The sequence below is a fragment of the Tenrec ecaudatus genome, chromosome 3 (genome assembly GCF_050624435.1).
Source record: "Tenrec ecaudatus isolate mTenEca1 chromosome 3, mTenEca1.hap1, whole genome shotgun sequence".
NCBI classification, from domain to species: Eukaryota; Metazoa; Chordata; class Mammalia; order Afrosoricida; family Tenrecidae; genus Tenrec; species Tenrec ecaudatus.
The window spans coordinates 182499773-182515638 of NC_134532.1; the positions used below are offsets into that span (position 1 = coordinate 182499773).

The window sequence follows — 15866 nt, forward strand, 5'->3', positions numbered from 1 at the left end:
TTTCCCCCTCCCTCCTCAATCCCCCTCCCCCATGAACCCTTGATAATTTATAAATTATTTTGTCATATCATACACCATCCGATTTCTCCCTTCACCCCCTTCTCCACTGTCCATCCCCCAGGGAGGAGGTTTATGTAGATCCTTGTAATCTGTTCCCCCTTTCTCCCTCACTTTCCCTCCACCCTCCCGGTATCACCACTCTCAACACTGGCCTGAGGGGTTCATCTGCCCTGGATTCCCTGTGTTTCCAGTTCCTATCTGTTCTAGTGTACATCCTCTGGTCCAGCTGGATTTGTAAGGTAAAATTGGGATCATGACAGTGGGAGGGAGGAAACATTCAAGAACTAGAGGAAAATTGTATGTTTCCTTGTTGCCCTCGATGCCTTGTGATCTCACAGGCTGGTGTGCTTCTTACATGTAGGCTTTGTTGTTTCTCAGTTAGATGGCCCCTTGTTTATCTTCCAGCCTATAGGACCCCAGATTCTACATCTTTTGATAGCCAGGCACCATCAGCTTTCTTCACCACATTTGCTTATGCACTCGCTTTGTCTTCAGCAATAGTGTAGGGGTAGGCTGGTGTGCTTCTTCCATATGGGTTTTGTTGTTTCTTAACTTCAGGCCTTTAAGATTTCAGATGCTCTATCTTTAGGTTGCTGGGCACCATCAGCTTTCTTCACCATATTTACTTGTGTACCCATAGTCTTCAGTGATCGTGCCAGGAAGGTGAGCATCTCAGACTGCCAAATTGTCAGAAGAAAGTGTTCTTGTGTTGAGGGAGTACTTGAGCAGGGGCCCACTGTCCATCTCTTTCCTTAATACTAAACCTATAAATATATGTACATACATCTATTTCCCCCTTGTTTTATATAAATATATTTACATAATTACATGCTTGTATTTAGATTTCTATAACTACCTTTTGCCTCCTCGTTCTTTCCTCTATTTCTCTTTTACATTCCTCTTGTCCCACTATCTTGTTCAGCCTTCATTTGGATTTTAGGAATTCCTCCCTGCCAGACCTCTTAGACCCTCCTTGACACTGATTTTGGATCACTTGTTGTTCCCTTGTCCCTGGGTTTGTTAATACCCACTTCCTTTCCCCTGCCTCCCCTTCTCCCATGTACCCCCGGAACTGTCATCCCGTTTTTCTCTCTTCTGGCTTGTTTATCCTGGTTATGCCTTCTAGGACACAAGACTGAGAACAACATGCAACAATAGAAAGTAAAACAATAGCTACACCACCACCACCAAAAAACACTATAAACAGTTCAAGGTCTATTTGTTGTTCTTCAGGAGTGCTTTTCATTTGAGTCTGATGGGGTGCCATGCCCTGACCCCACATCTATCCCTGGGACTTCATTGCTCTGTTCCCCCCGCTGCTCTGCTGCATGCCCCCAGAGGCTGGCTTCAGCGTTCCTGCCGTGTGTCTCTAGTGTTGTCCCCAAATGTCCTATGGGTCAATGAGGAACGCTGTGTCCTGTGGTGAGGCTGGCCCTTGGTCATCTGTGTGCATTGCTGTTCTGAGCAGGAACATTGTCCTCAGGGCTTGGTGAGCCAGGATGTGCTTCACTATTTTTTTTCTCTTTCCCCCCTTGAGCTGTTAGCTCAGTGCTGTCCTCTTAAGTGGATTCTTCTGGCGGGAAAGGGTGGTGCTGTCCACTTAGTTGGTAATGAATTATGTAAACTCATGTATACTCACTGCCATGGAGTCGATACAGTCATAGCAAGTCATAGCGTCCCAATAGGACAGGGTAGAACTGCCCCTGTGTTTCCGAGATGTAACGAGTCATTGCAGGGTAGTACTGCTTATGTGAGTAGCCTAAGTTTATGAATTTTACTCTAGACTATGAATCATCACATACACATTCCTGACGGAGCCTGGCCTGAGGAATACATCTGGGAAATGTGCCTGGAGGATGTGGGTGTTCAGCTTCTCCTCCCAGGGGTCCGGTTGGGGGTACTTAGTGGTCCAGACATGGGGAGTCGGCTTCCCAAAAGCGATGCGCTGGGAGACCTATGACTAAATCTGGGGCCTCCAGCACAAAAGGCGTGCGGACCCAAGGGCCTGGAAGTCGCTGGCTGGGGCTGACCCGCAGAGTCCGGGGGGCTGGGAGACCAGGCCAGCCCTTCCCACAGCTGCAGAAGAAACAGAACGGGACTGGGGCCTTCCGGTCACCTCGGGAGGCAGGCAAGCCGGTGCCTAAGGCTGAGGGAGGAGCGAAGCCCCTTTCTTCGCGCCAATTGCCAGTTAGGAAGGGGTTGCAGGGGATGGAAACCCACGCCAGACTCGAGGCCCAGCGCCGGATACGTATCGGGCAGCACGCACGCAGCGCCCCCGCCCTCCGGCCTAGCGGACTCGGCGCGCACGACGCCAGCCCGTCCCATCCTGGCGTCGCTCGCGCAGGGGCGGGGCCGCCGAGTTGGCCGCAGCTGATTCGCTGAGGCTCGGCCCGGGGCGGGGCCTGCCACGCCGAGCCTCCGCGTCGCGCCGCCCTGCCCCGCCCCCAGGCCTTCCAGGAAATGGGGCTGGGCCCGCCGCGACCGGTGCGTGGCGGGAGCTGGAGCGGGCATGTAGCTGAGGGCAGAGTCCCGGAGGGCCGGGCTGCGCGGGATGAAGCCCCCGCCCTCTCCGGCAGGAACCTTTAAATACGGGCTCGGGGGGTGGCGCCGAGCAGGCTGAAGGAGGGGCGTGCGGACGCCAGGCACCAGAGGCGCGGGGCTGAATCGGAGGTCCAGAGGGAGGTGCTGTTGGAGCCGCCGGGCGACGAGCAGCCGCAGCGTTCGGGGCTGGGAGTGGGTAAGCGCCTCCGGGCGGGCCGCCGACGGGATGCTCGCGCTCGCCGGGGCCAGAGCCGGGGCGGCGGGACGCGCGCGCTTCCCCGCTCCAGCGCGTCCCCGGCTTCCCACCGCTCTCCGTTTTGGGGTCTGCTGTTCTGGGGACCGTGTAACCGGGGCTCTTCATGCCTCTAGCTCCTTCCCTTTCTGCTTTTTATCCACTTGCCTGCCTTGAAACAAATGAAATTTCTCTACCGCCCCAGGAAACCGAATGAGTGCCCACTGAAGAAAGCGGTCCTCAAAAAAAAAAAAAAAAGCGGTCCTTGTGGGGGGGCGGGGCCACCCACCTTGGCCTCAGAGTTGGAGCCTTTGTGTGTTGAGCCCACTCACCTGGGTGGTGGTGGGGGGGGGGGGGGGCTGCAGCTTCCCTGGAATCTTTTAGCCCACAGAGGAAACGAAGCCAGGAAGCCCTGGAGGGTGCAGTTTTCAGACATGCTGTCGTGACGGGTGCGGATTTCCCTGGAACCCGTGGCTAGCCGGGACGGCTTTCCTGTGTGCTTGAGGGCCCGTGTTTGTGCAGGAGGCCCGTCTAGTGCAGGCTGAGGATTTCACTGACTGGGAACTGTTCGGGGATATACTGAGAAGGAGTTGTCCTCGGCCTGTGCTGTCCATTTTAGACCGCAGAGACACAGTGAGTCTTTGAGGTTCTTCAAATCCCCCATGCAAGGGAACACAGTAGTCTCGTCTGTCTTGAGAGGGTTCTGAAAATGAGAGCCTCTCTGTCTCCTCTCAGATGTGCTGGTTGCTACCCACCATCTGATTTGAAAGGTAAATGGGGGACAGCTCTACTTAAAAGAATCACCTTTCTTCTCCCAGCCTTGAACTCTTTTCACACACATTCTAGGATTCAACAACTGATAAATATACTCTATCTCCCCTCTTGCTGTTTGCACAGCCTTATATGATACAGTCTTCCACACTGATTACATATTTCTCTTGGATCAGGACCAGCCAGTGTTTTATTTGTTTAAGTGACTAGCAATGTGTGAAGTGGGTGTTTCTAACTGTAGTGCCTATTGCTTTAGCTCCTTGGACACCTAATACCATTTATACTGAAGAGGGTGGGAAAGGAAGGATTGATTTCTGTTCTGCTTAAATGGTACTAGAGCCCTTGTATTTGTTCATCACATCTAATTGAAATAGTGATCTAAATTTACGGCAGTGTTAGTTGGCGTGATTGCATTGTGGCTTGGTTTGTTGTGACTCTCTTAAAGTAAAAAGTAAAAACTCCCAAATGAAGGATGGGTATAATAGTGGGACAAGAGGAAAGTAAAAGGAAATAGAGGAAAAAGCTAGGAGGCAAAGGGGACTTATGAAGGTCTAAATAAAGGCATGTACATATGTAAATATCTGTGTGTATGAGCATGGGGAAATAGATCTATGTGCAATATATTTATAGGTTTAGTATTAAGGTAGCATATTAACATTGAGCCTCCTGTCAGGTACTCCCTTAATGCAAGAATACTTTGTTCTATTAAACTGGCATTCCATGATGCTCACCTTCCCGACAGGTTCGCTGAAGACAAAGCGGGTGCGTAAGCAAATGTGAAGAAAGCTGATGGTGCCTGGTTATCAAAAGATAGAGCATCTGGAGTCTTAAAGACTTGGAGGTAAACAAGCGGCCTTCTAGGTTAGAAGCAACAAAGCCCACATAGAAGAAGCACACCAGCCTGTGTGATCACAAGTTGTCTAAGGGGTCGGGAATCAGGCATAAAGAACAAAGAATCAAATCATTGTGATTGAGGGGAAGTGCAGATTGGGGACCCAAAGCCCATCTGTAGGCAACTGGACCTCCTGTTACAGAAGGGCCCCAGGGAGGAGATGAGCCAGTCAGGGTGCAATGTACAACGATGAAAACATACAACTATCCTCTGGTTCCTAAATGCTTCCTCCCCCCTTCACTATCATGATCTCAATTCTACCTTACAAATCTGGCTAAACCAGAGTATACACACTAGTACAGATAAGAACTGGAACAGGGAATCCAGGAGAGATGATCCCTTCAGGACCAGTGCTGAGAGTAGTGATACTTGGAGGGTAGAGGGAAGGTGGGGTGGAAAGGGGGAACCGATAACAAGGATCTTCATATAACTTCCCTGGGAGATGGACAAAAGTGGGTGAAGGGAGACATTGGAAAATGTAAGATATGACAAAATATAATAATAATATATATATATATATATTATCAAAGGTGCATGAGGGAGGAGGAGTGGGGAGGGAGGGGAAAAATGAGGAGCTGAAACCAAGGGCTCAGGTAGAAAGAAAATGTTTTGAGAATGATGATGGCAACGAATACATAAATGTGCTTTACACAATGGATGTATGTTTGGATTGTGATAAGAGGTGTACGAGCCCCCAATAAAATGATTAAATTTAAAAAAAATAAAAACTCATTTCAAAATAACTCATTCATAAGCAGAGTCCCTGTTTCTTTAGCAGCACAGTAAAAGAAACAAAATCAAACTCACTTTCATTTTGTCAGTACTGATTCATAGTGACCCTCTAGGAAGAGTAGAACTGTCACGTGAGTTTCTGAGACAGTAACTGTTTACAGGAGTAGAAAGCCCCATCTTTCTTCCACAGAGTAGCTAATGGTATCAAACCACTGACCTTGTTGATTATTACAGACCAACACATAATTACTACCCTACCAGGGCTCCTTTAACACCAGTTATGCCTTTATTGTGCCGTTACTATAATTTAACAATACACTAAAAGCACACAGAAGTAGAAATAGAGACCAGAATTGGAAGACATGTCATGTAAAATATATCACCAACACTGTTTATTGGAAATTTTGTTAAAACTTCCAAATGTCAGTTTGTTTGGACTTACACAGATTTACATCCTGCTTCAGTAATTTTTGAGAGTCTCATTCTAGATGCAGTGTGGGAAAATGTCGAGACTCTCTACTCCTGTAAAGAGTTACAGTTTCAGAAACCCACAGGAGCAGTTCTACCCTGCCCTGTAGGGTGGAATTGACTTGGTGGCAGTGAGTTTGTTTTTTGGTTGGCACGGCTGGTAACAACTGTTTACCTGGGAGTGCCTTATTAAACTATGAACCCCTAGCGCCCTGGAGTTTGTACCAAGTAAACATTTAATCTAAGTCTATTACATTACTGTTAGGTTTGCCCTGATTGGAACCTGGGCATAAAGCTTCCCAGATAACCTCTTGGTTATGTGAATAAGTCATAACAGAAAAATCCTCTAGTCTAAAAGTATTTTGGGAGGGAGGGGAAAAATGAGGAACTGATACCAAGGGCTCAAGTAGGAAAATGTTTTGAGAATGATGAGGGCCACAAATGTACAAATGTGTTTGACACAATGGGATGGATGTATGGATTGGGATAAGAGTTGTACGAGCCCCAATAAAAATATTTTTTTTAAGTACTTTTGAGATTCTGCTCTCTAGGCATTCTAGATTTGGGGGGTTGTAATTAGAGGGAAGGCGGCTAGCTGTCCAGTTAGGTTCTCAGTGTAGTTTTTCAAATTCATTAAAATTTAGAATCTGATCTTCAACCTTGCAGCTGTAGAAGGTAGATTCCCACCAAGCCCCTCCCTACCACTCCCCTTTCCCAATTCTGGTCCCAGGGTTAATAAAATTTTAGAGGTTGACATCATTAAACTCATGAGATAAGTTAATACTCTTTTTTTAAAACTTTATTAAAAGATCACTTTATTGGGGGCTCTTACAGACCTTATAACAATCCATACATCATTTGTATCAAGTATATTTGTACATATGTTGCCATCATCATTTTCTAAACATTTACTTTGTATTTGAACCCTTGTATCAGCTACTCTTTTGTCCCTCCCTCTCCCACCCTTATGACTGCTCAGTAAATTATTTTCATATCTTACGCCCACAGCTGTCTCCCTTCCCCCACAGTTTCTGTTCTTTATCCCCCTGAGGGGAGTTGTGTGCCCTTGCAATCAGTTCCGCCTTCCTCCCCTACCTTCCTGGTCTCGCTACTCCCACTGAATTCCATGCGTTTTGAGCTCTTATCTCTTAACCTGTACTTGTGTACATGCTCCAGTGTAGCCGACAGTGAAAAGCAGGACTGTGATCATGGTAGTGTGGGGTGAGGAAGTCTCAAGGAACCAAAGGAATCTTGTGTATTTCATTGGTACTATACTGCACCCTAATTGACTAATTCCTTCCCTGTGACTCTTGTGAGGGGATGTCACATTGTCTACAGATGGGTTTTGGGTCTCTGCTCTGACCCCCCTCGTTCTCACCAAATTGTTTTTTGTTTGTTTGTTTTGGGTTTTCTGATGCCTGTTACCTGAAGGTAACACCTCATGATTGCACAGGTTGGTGTGCTTCTTCTGTGTGGGCTTGTTCCTTCTCTGCTAGATGGCCGCTTGCTTGTTTAATGTCAAGCCTTTAAGACCCCAGACGCTATATCTTTTGATAGCCGGGCACCATCAGCTTTCTTCACCACATTCGCTCATGCACCCTTTTTGTCTTCAGCAGTTGTACCAGGAGGGTGAGCATCACAGAATGCCAGATTGTTAGAACAAAGTGTTTTGTGTTGAGGGAGGGCTTGAGCAGAGGCTCAAAGTCTGTCCCTTCCTCAATGTATTACCATATGAATTTGTGTACTTATGCCAATACCTCTATTTTTATGAATTCATATATTTACATAAGTGCACACTTATGTTTATACCTCTATCCATAGCTTTGCTTCCTAGAGCTTTCCTGTTTCCTTTTATCTTCCCCCTTTCCCACCATCACACGTGCCCTTTTTCTGCCTCTTAGTAATTCCTCTCAGTTAGATTGCTTTTGCTCCAACATCCCCAGGTTCTCTATGTCTTCCACGTTGATTTTAATTCCTTAGTTGTTCTTCTGTCTATGGCGTTGTTTGTTCACTGCTCCCTTTCCCCGCCACCACCTCCTCCTCTTAAGTCCCTCCAAAACTTTCAGTTCATTTGCTTTCTCCTCTGACCTGCTTCCCAGGCCTATCTCTTAATTTTCTTGTCTAGCGCCAGGCAGGTGATTCTACCTAAACACCATCTTGACTCTGACCTCGCCATCCTTTTTTAAAAAATTGTTTTATTAGGGGCTCATACAACTCATATCACAATCCATACATACATCAATTGTGTAAAGCACATTTGTACATTCATTGCCCTCATCATTCTCAAAACATTTGCTCTCCATCTAAGCCCCTGGCATCAGTTCCTCACTTTTTCCCCCCCTCCCCGCTCCCCCCTCCCTCATGAGCCCTTGATAATTTATAAATTATTATTTTGTCATATCTTGCCCTGTCCGACATCTCCCTTCACCCACTTCTCTGTTGTCCGTCCCCCAGGGAGGAGGTCGCATGTAGATCCTTGACGGTTCCCCCTTTCCAGACCACCCTTCCTCTACCCTCCCAATATCACAACTCACACCACTGGTCCTGAAGGGATCATCCGCCCTGGATTCCCTGGGTTTCTGGTTCCTATCTGTACCAGTGTACATCCTATGGTGTAGCCAGGCTTGCAAGGTAGATTTGGGATCATGATAGTGGGGTGGGGTGAGGAAGCATTTAGGAGCTAGAGGAAACTTGTATTTTTCATCATTGCTACATTCGCATCCTGACTCGCTCGTTGTCTCCCCAAGACCCTTCTGGAAGGGGATGTCCAGTGGCCTACAAATGAGCTCTGGGTCTCTACTCTGCATTCCCTACCCCCCTCCCCCCATTCACTATGGTAAGATTTTTTTGTTCTGATGATGCCTGATACCTGATCCCTTCAACACCTCATGATCACATAGGCTGGTGTGCTTCTTCCATGTGGGCTTTGTTGCTTCTGACCTAAATGGCCCCTTGTTTACCTTCAAGCCTTTAAGACTCCAGATGCTATCTCTTTTGATAGCCAGGCACCATCAGCTTTCTTTGCCACATTTGCTTATGTACCAATTTGACTTTAGCGATCATATCACGGAGATGAGAACACAGTGGTATGATTTTTTTGTTCTTTGATGCCTGATAACTGATTCCTTCTTCTATGTGGGCTTTGTTGCTTATGAGCTAGATGGCTTCTTGTTTACCTTCAAGCCTTTAAGACCCCAGCTGCTATATTTTTTGATAGCCGAGCACCATCAGGTTTCTTTACCACATTTACTTATTCACCCGCTTTGCCTTCAGCAGCTCTGTTGGGAAGGTGAGCATCATAGAATGCCAATTTAATAGAAGAGAGTATTCTTGCGTTGAGGGAGTACTTCAGTGGAGGCCCAATATCCTTCTGCTACCTTAATACTAAACCTATAAATATATCCACATAGATCTATTTCCCCATCCTCATATATAAATATATTTGCATAAGTACATGTCTTTATCTAGACCTCTATAAATGCCCTTTGCCTCCCAGCTCTTTCCTCTATTTCCCTTGACTTTCCTCCTGTCCCACTATCATGCTCAGTCCCCACCAGGGTTTCAGCAAGTCCTCTTGGTTACATTACCCTTGAGCATGCCCTACCAGGCCTCCCACACCCTTCTTACCACCGATTTGGGTCACTTGTTCCCTTGTCCCTGGGTTTGTTAACACCATTTCCTTTCCCCCCACCTCCCCCTCTCCTATGTCCCTCTGGAACTGTCGGTCACATTATTTTCTCCTCCAGATTCTTCATCCAGCCTATCTTACTTAGACCTGCAGAGAGAATTACATGTACAAAAACAAGACAGAGCAAAACCAAGCGACAACATACAACAATAATAACAACAAAAAAACAAAACACAACAAGAAAGAAAAGCTTGTAGTTAGTTCAAGTTGTTTGTTGGCCTTTAGGAGTGTTTTCTAGTCCCGTCTGTTGGAGCACCACGCCCTGGCCCCAAAGTCCACCTTCAGCATTCCCTGGGGACCTCGCTGTTCCATTCCCTTGCTGTTCTATTGCACCCCCTTAGTGTTTTGCCTGGGTGTGGCGGGATCAGATTGGGTGCAGTTCTCATACTGTGTCTCTGGTGTTGTCCCCTGTAGGGCTATGGGTCCGTGAGGGGTGTCCTGTCTCATTTTTTTATATGGAATTTGCCACAACTGCAATTACTATGTTTCTACCCCCACTTGAATATCAACTATGTAAATGAAAGGACTCGAGCGGTTTTACTTGGTATCCACAGAATATAGAATAATGTAGCTATTACATAGTGAGTTCTTTAATAAATGTTTCTGATTGACTTAGTCTCCAAATCCAAATAGATTTTTAAATATAATCTTGTCAGAAACGCTATGCCCCAATTAATTCTCTGCTATATTGTGTGGGTTTTTTAATTTTCATGATAGAGAATAAGGCAATAGACTTGGAGCAAACTGAGCTATTTTTCTAAAAAAAAAAAAAAAAAAGATGCCAAACCTTTTGTACTATAGATGCTGGAGGCGGCAGCAGTAAATGCAGGAGACTCCTAATGAGTAAACCTGCTCATGACCCAAGAATGGGGGCTTTCCAGGGCACGTTCCCTTGAGCATTAGCCATTGAGCAGTTCCAGTGCTCTCTTCCCTCCCCTTTGCAGCCTCTCTGCTCACATGCAGGGCAACTGCTGCTTGGACAGTGCTAAAGGCTAATATTGAAGAACAGATGGGCAGGAAGGAGCCCCGGTGGCATAGTGGATTGTAAGTTGAGCTGCTGGCCCCAAGGTCAGCAGTTTGAGACCCTCAGCTTTCAGTGGGAGAAAGACCAGGCCTTCTATTCCAATAAAAGATTTCTTAAAAAGAAAAAAAAAAAAGAGAGAGAGAGAGAGAAAAGAAAAACAGATGGGTGAAGAAAGGAAAAATAAAAATTAAGTTTTCCCAAGTTGACTCAGAGTTTTTGCTTAAGTGAATCTTGGAATCCTCAAAGTTTAATGGGAATATATGCTTATTTATGGCTTCCCATGATAGGCATCTCTCTCTTAGTCATATTATTAAGGAGAGAACTGTGTTAAGCTGGGTTGACTTAGAGAAACAAATCCAGAGGTCCAGAGACACTCACACATGTATGAGAGAGCATTATATCAAGAAGTAATTACGTATCAAGCAAACATCTCAGCCCAGTACAGATCAAGTCCATAAGTCTGACAGTAGTCCGTAAGTCCTTTTTAGACTCATGCAGCCACATGCAATGATGTAAAATGCAGGAAAGTCACAGGCCAGTGGGTGCAGAGTTTTGTGGCTCCAATGATGATGAATGCATCTCCAGGCCTCTGGTAGGGCTCAGCTGCATGTGGCTCACCAACCAGAAAGTGAAACAGAGAGGACATTCCCGGGATCCTCCTTGTAAGAAGGCCATGCCAACCAGGAGGTACCATCAGGCTGTGGCCTGATTGACAGACAAACCTCCACCCCTTCACTTCTATATCTTCAAATTGACACGACATTGTGTAACTACCATAAGAACCTACCAGATCTAGGAAGGCCTTCCAGCGATCACAAGTGGCATTGACAGCCAGTGGTAAGCATTAGGCTGCTAACCACAAGATGGCGAGGTTCAAGCCAGCTTCTCCTCAGGTCAGCAAATAGTTCTAGTATTTCCTGGTAGGTATACTCAGTGAAATATAGTGCAGCTTTTTATTTTTCTTAAGGGTAGTGGTGGTGATAATCAAGTTCTTTATGATGAGGGACCATAAAACAGTTTGTGAACTCTTTCTATTTTTTAAAATGAATTTTCAATATTGTTTTCTGTAATTGGTTTCAAAACACTCCAAATTCTGTCCATTTTAATTTTATTAAAATTCAATTTATCTTGATAGTTTAAAAATAATTTGTATCAGACTCTATGAATTGATGCCTGCTAATTATAACCACTAAAGATAAATTTATAAACCAGATTATGTATTAATGCAGTGACGCAGCAAGCAAACTAGTGGACACTTGTAGCGACTGGTCTTCCAATCGGTAAATCTATACAGGAAACCAAATAAAGGCTAGAGTACTGTTTGATTAATAAAGACTTAGACCAAAGGGCATGAGATACTCTTAAAGGATGCTATTACTATGCTTTGCGCTTTAAAAAAAAAAGTCTGTCCTTTTCAGGTATTATAATTAGTCTAGCTTTCCACAATACCTTCTCTGATGTACATACAAGTTTATTAGAAAATCCTCAAACTCATTACCATTTTCCTCCTCTTTGGAATTTATGAAGGATTCTATTAGAGTAGCGGTTCTCAACCTGTGGGTCACGACCCTTTTGTGGATTAAATGACCCTTTCACAGGAGTCACCTGATTCATAACAGTAGAAAAATGACAGTGAAGTAGCGACAAAAATAATTTATGGTTGGGGATGGTCACCACAACATGAGGAAATGTGTTAAAGGGTCGCAGCATTAGGAAGGTTGAGAACCACCAGCTTGACATTTTAGAAAGGACTAACATTCTAAGTCTTATCACTTGGATGATTGTTTTATAAAGGAATAAACTGACTGTTACATACACATAAATCCCTAGTGGGTTTACTTAGTATGTATCACTTAACAGCTTTTGAAAACCTATCAGAATCTGTTTAACAGTTTTGGCAACTACAGAAATGACCATCCTTTACCCATCTCCTTGGTTCTGATTAAAGGTAAAATTACATTTAAGACCATGGTCCAGTCCTTAAAAATAAATTGCTGAAGCTAAATTAAGTGTGTAAGGAGTACACTCTCAGACAATCTTGAACTATGAAACTAATTTTAATATCTATCACATTAGTCTAAACCTGTCATTAAGATCACCTTTATACAACTGCATGAAGCAAGAATTGCATTATTGTGTTTCCTTCAGCAATCAAAGTTGTCCTACTATATTAGAGGAGAGGCCTTGGGGAAATTTTACTTTTTTCTTCATTTTCTGAATATTAGGTTTAATTTCTGTGGCCTTTCCCAGGATATCAGTTACTATATTCCCCATATGGTTTCATTGTTGCATGCGCATGCAACTGAACTCAGTGCCATCAAGTGAATTCTCTCATAGCAACCCGATATAACAGAGACTAAATCTTTATGGGAGCAGAAATCCTTGTCTCTCTGCCTAGGAGAAGCTTATGAGTTTGAACCGCTGGTCTTGTGGTAGCAGTCCAAGGCGTACCCACTGTGCCACTAGAGCTCCAAGAATAGCCATGGGCATCGTATTGGAATGCAAGTTCCTGTCACGATGAGTTATGGCAGGAAATGTAATGGATGTGCAGTGTGATTTCTATAAATTTTGTTTTCAATACTAGAACATTCTTACTGTTTCCCTTCTAGTACAATCATGTTTGAAATTAAGAAAATCTGTTGCATCGGTGCGGGCTACGTTGGAGGACCCACGTGCAGTGTCATTGCTCATATGTGCCCTGAAATTAGGGTAACGGTAGTTGATGTCAATGAATCCAGAATCAATGCATGGAACTCTCCTACACTTCCTATTTATGAGGTAAGCCACCTTAAACAACGCTTGCTTCTCCTACTCCTTGTTTTGTTACTAGTTAAGTAATTTATATGTACTATTATCTGGGGCTGTAACTGATAAGAAATTAAATGGAAAAATGATAATAAATGCTAATTATAATTTTCAAATATTTCCAGGAAAAATGACTGGAAGAAAGTGTGTAAGTGTATCAAACTATCAATAGTTGCATCTTAGTGTAATGGGATTATGAGTGATTCTTCTTTTGTCTACATTTGAATTTTTTAACTATACCATATTGCAATGTTTAAAATGAAATGTGATTTTTTAATGTAATCTTTAGTACAAACTATAATACTAATATTATAAGTCCAATATACTTTTATATTATTGTATTTATACAAGGTAAACTTTAGATCGATAATGAGTTTCATATTTAGTGTTTAATATCACAAATATTTTTTAAATTTCAAAATTTCTGTGAATTTTGAAAATTTATAGTTAGGAAAATATGCTTCTATTATACTTAGCTATCTGGGTCTCATTTTAAAAATTATTTTATTTTAAAATGAATTCAAGATATGATATATACTTTTGAAGACCAATGAGAATGTACTTAAAATTTGATAGGAACATTTTTCATCCCATATTATATTCTTTTTTTTTCCCCCGGAAGGGTTTAGTTATTTATAAGACTCTTGTTACCAATCACAGGAGCCCTGATGGGACTAACAAATACTAAGATTAGAAAGCAATATATCAGTTCTTGGAGTCCTTGACAGGTTCTGAATGTAAGATAGTGTGATGGCTGGGGCTGGTTCTGGTGGCATTGTCTGTAGGCAGGGACCTCTTCACCAAGGGTTTGCAACAAATTTCTGCAGAAGGCTAGGCAACAGATTTCACATCCACATTGACAGAGACATGCAGAACTCTGGGAACAAATGAACAACCTAGCTACCAAATTGTGCTGCATAAGGACCAGATGTTCAGTGAAGAATTGTCTTGGTCAACACCATTTTACTGAATGCTCAGTAGAGACTGAAGTGGCTAAATCACAGTGTCGCTGAGGAAACAGCCAAGAGGTAAGCAGTGATGAAGTCAGGACTTTATCTTCCTGATTCCCCAAGCAAGTAACAGGCCAGAAAGTGGGCTCGTGGCCTAAGAATATCATAAGTACTCTTCCCCAACTGTCCAGAGAAAACTCTAGGAGACACTTAATCCTTGTAGATCTTGGGGTCGCAAAGTCTGATGGTTTGTATGTGAAGCACTTAAAACTGACCCAATTATGCAGACACCAGGAAATCAAAGTACAGGATTCAGGATTCCAAAGGATTTAAGACTATTATGGCTTCTTCTTCCGAGAGAGAGCTGAGCCTTCTATGTTTGTTTTTTTTTAACTACACACTCAAGACCTACCTCCTTACCCTTCCTCCCCTAATTAATATGGGTGAGGCTTTTTCTGCTATGTATCTGATGTTTGGCCCGAGCAGCCTATCTAATACCGGACCTCTTTTCCTTTGTTTACGCTGAGGATTTGGGAGAGAACAGGCAAAGCTATAGTGAATGATGCTTGTACACCCTGTTTTGTTGATTGCACTGGCTTGAATATAGTTAACAGTGTTGCTAGAACCACTTAATTCAATAAACGCTTCAAATACATTCCATTGGTAGATGGGAAAGGAGGGGGCAAAAAACCAACATGTCAGACTTCTAGCTCAAGTCCAAAGAACTGGAACCAGGTGCAAGATCCAGATGAAGCAAAAAGCCAGAGAGCTTTGCCAGAATGTCCATTTATATTGGATGCAGGCCATACCCCAAAAGAAACTCCTTTATAACTGATCTGCTCATGGCAGATCTCATCCTGGGGATGACTACGTCATTCCTGACAAAGTACATCCTGACTGCCAAACCACTGAGAATCATGATGGTGTCAAGTTGACACATAACTTTAATCATAATGGTACTTGTCTTCGCTAACCAGAATAAATCCAGAGGATTGAAAAATAATCATTGATAAATTATCAAGGGTTCATGGAGGGGGGAGAAGGGGAGAAATGAGCTGTTACCAAGGGCTCAAGTAGAAAAAAAATGTGAAAATTATGATGAAACATGTACAAATGTGCTTGACATGATGGATGTATGGGTTGTGATAAGAGCTGTAGGAGCCCCCAATAAAACGATTTTAAAAAAATCCATACTACTTTTTACTTCTATGAAACAGGTGAAAAGTGAAACCAGCTTTCACTGTTTACAGTGAGCCATTAAAAAAGCCATTAAAAGAGTGTTATCCACCTACCTCCTTCCTTAGCAGCTACACTCAATCTCAGTTTCATCATAGCTTTGAACTGTGTCTTGAAAAATATGTTAGTGTTACTTTACTTTTATGTTATTTGGTATACTTAGGTAGGTGATTTTTTGGTCTTCCCAATAAAATTGTTAATAAAATATTTAAGTTTTTACTCAGAAAATAACAGTAGATATTTGTGATCTCTAACAAACACTTTGTGGTGTTACTGTATTTTTGTAGTTTATGCTTTTCATTTTGTAGTTACTGCTTTTTAGATTAACTTTGTTCATTAAAAATATTTTATAAGTACTTTAAGCAAAATTTATAATTTGCTTTTGCTAAATAAAATAAGATATTTTCCCTATGAAAAAAATTAGGTTCTTCCATAAAAAGCAGTATATAAATTCAAAATACTGATTA

The 15866-nt window shown here is 43.3% G+C and overlaps 1 protein-coding gene across 1 annotated transcript in view; it reads left to right on the top strand.

The window, feature by feature from the left end:
• The first annotated feature begins 2530 nt into the window (after positions 1-2530).
• The window catches only part of UGDH (UDP-glucose 6-dehydrogenase), a 38351-nt gene continuing 25015 nt past the window's right edge, over positions 2531-15866 (top strand). Inside the window, exons 1-2 of the mRNA XM_075544421.1 lie at positions 2531-2797; positions 13018-13186. Coding sequence (XP_075400536.1) covers positions 13025-13186 — 162 coding nt within the window. The 5' untranslated portion in view covers positions 2531-2797; positions 13018-13024. The remainder of the gene's footprint in view (positions 2798-13017; positions 13187-15866) is intronic.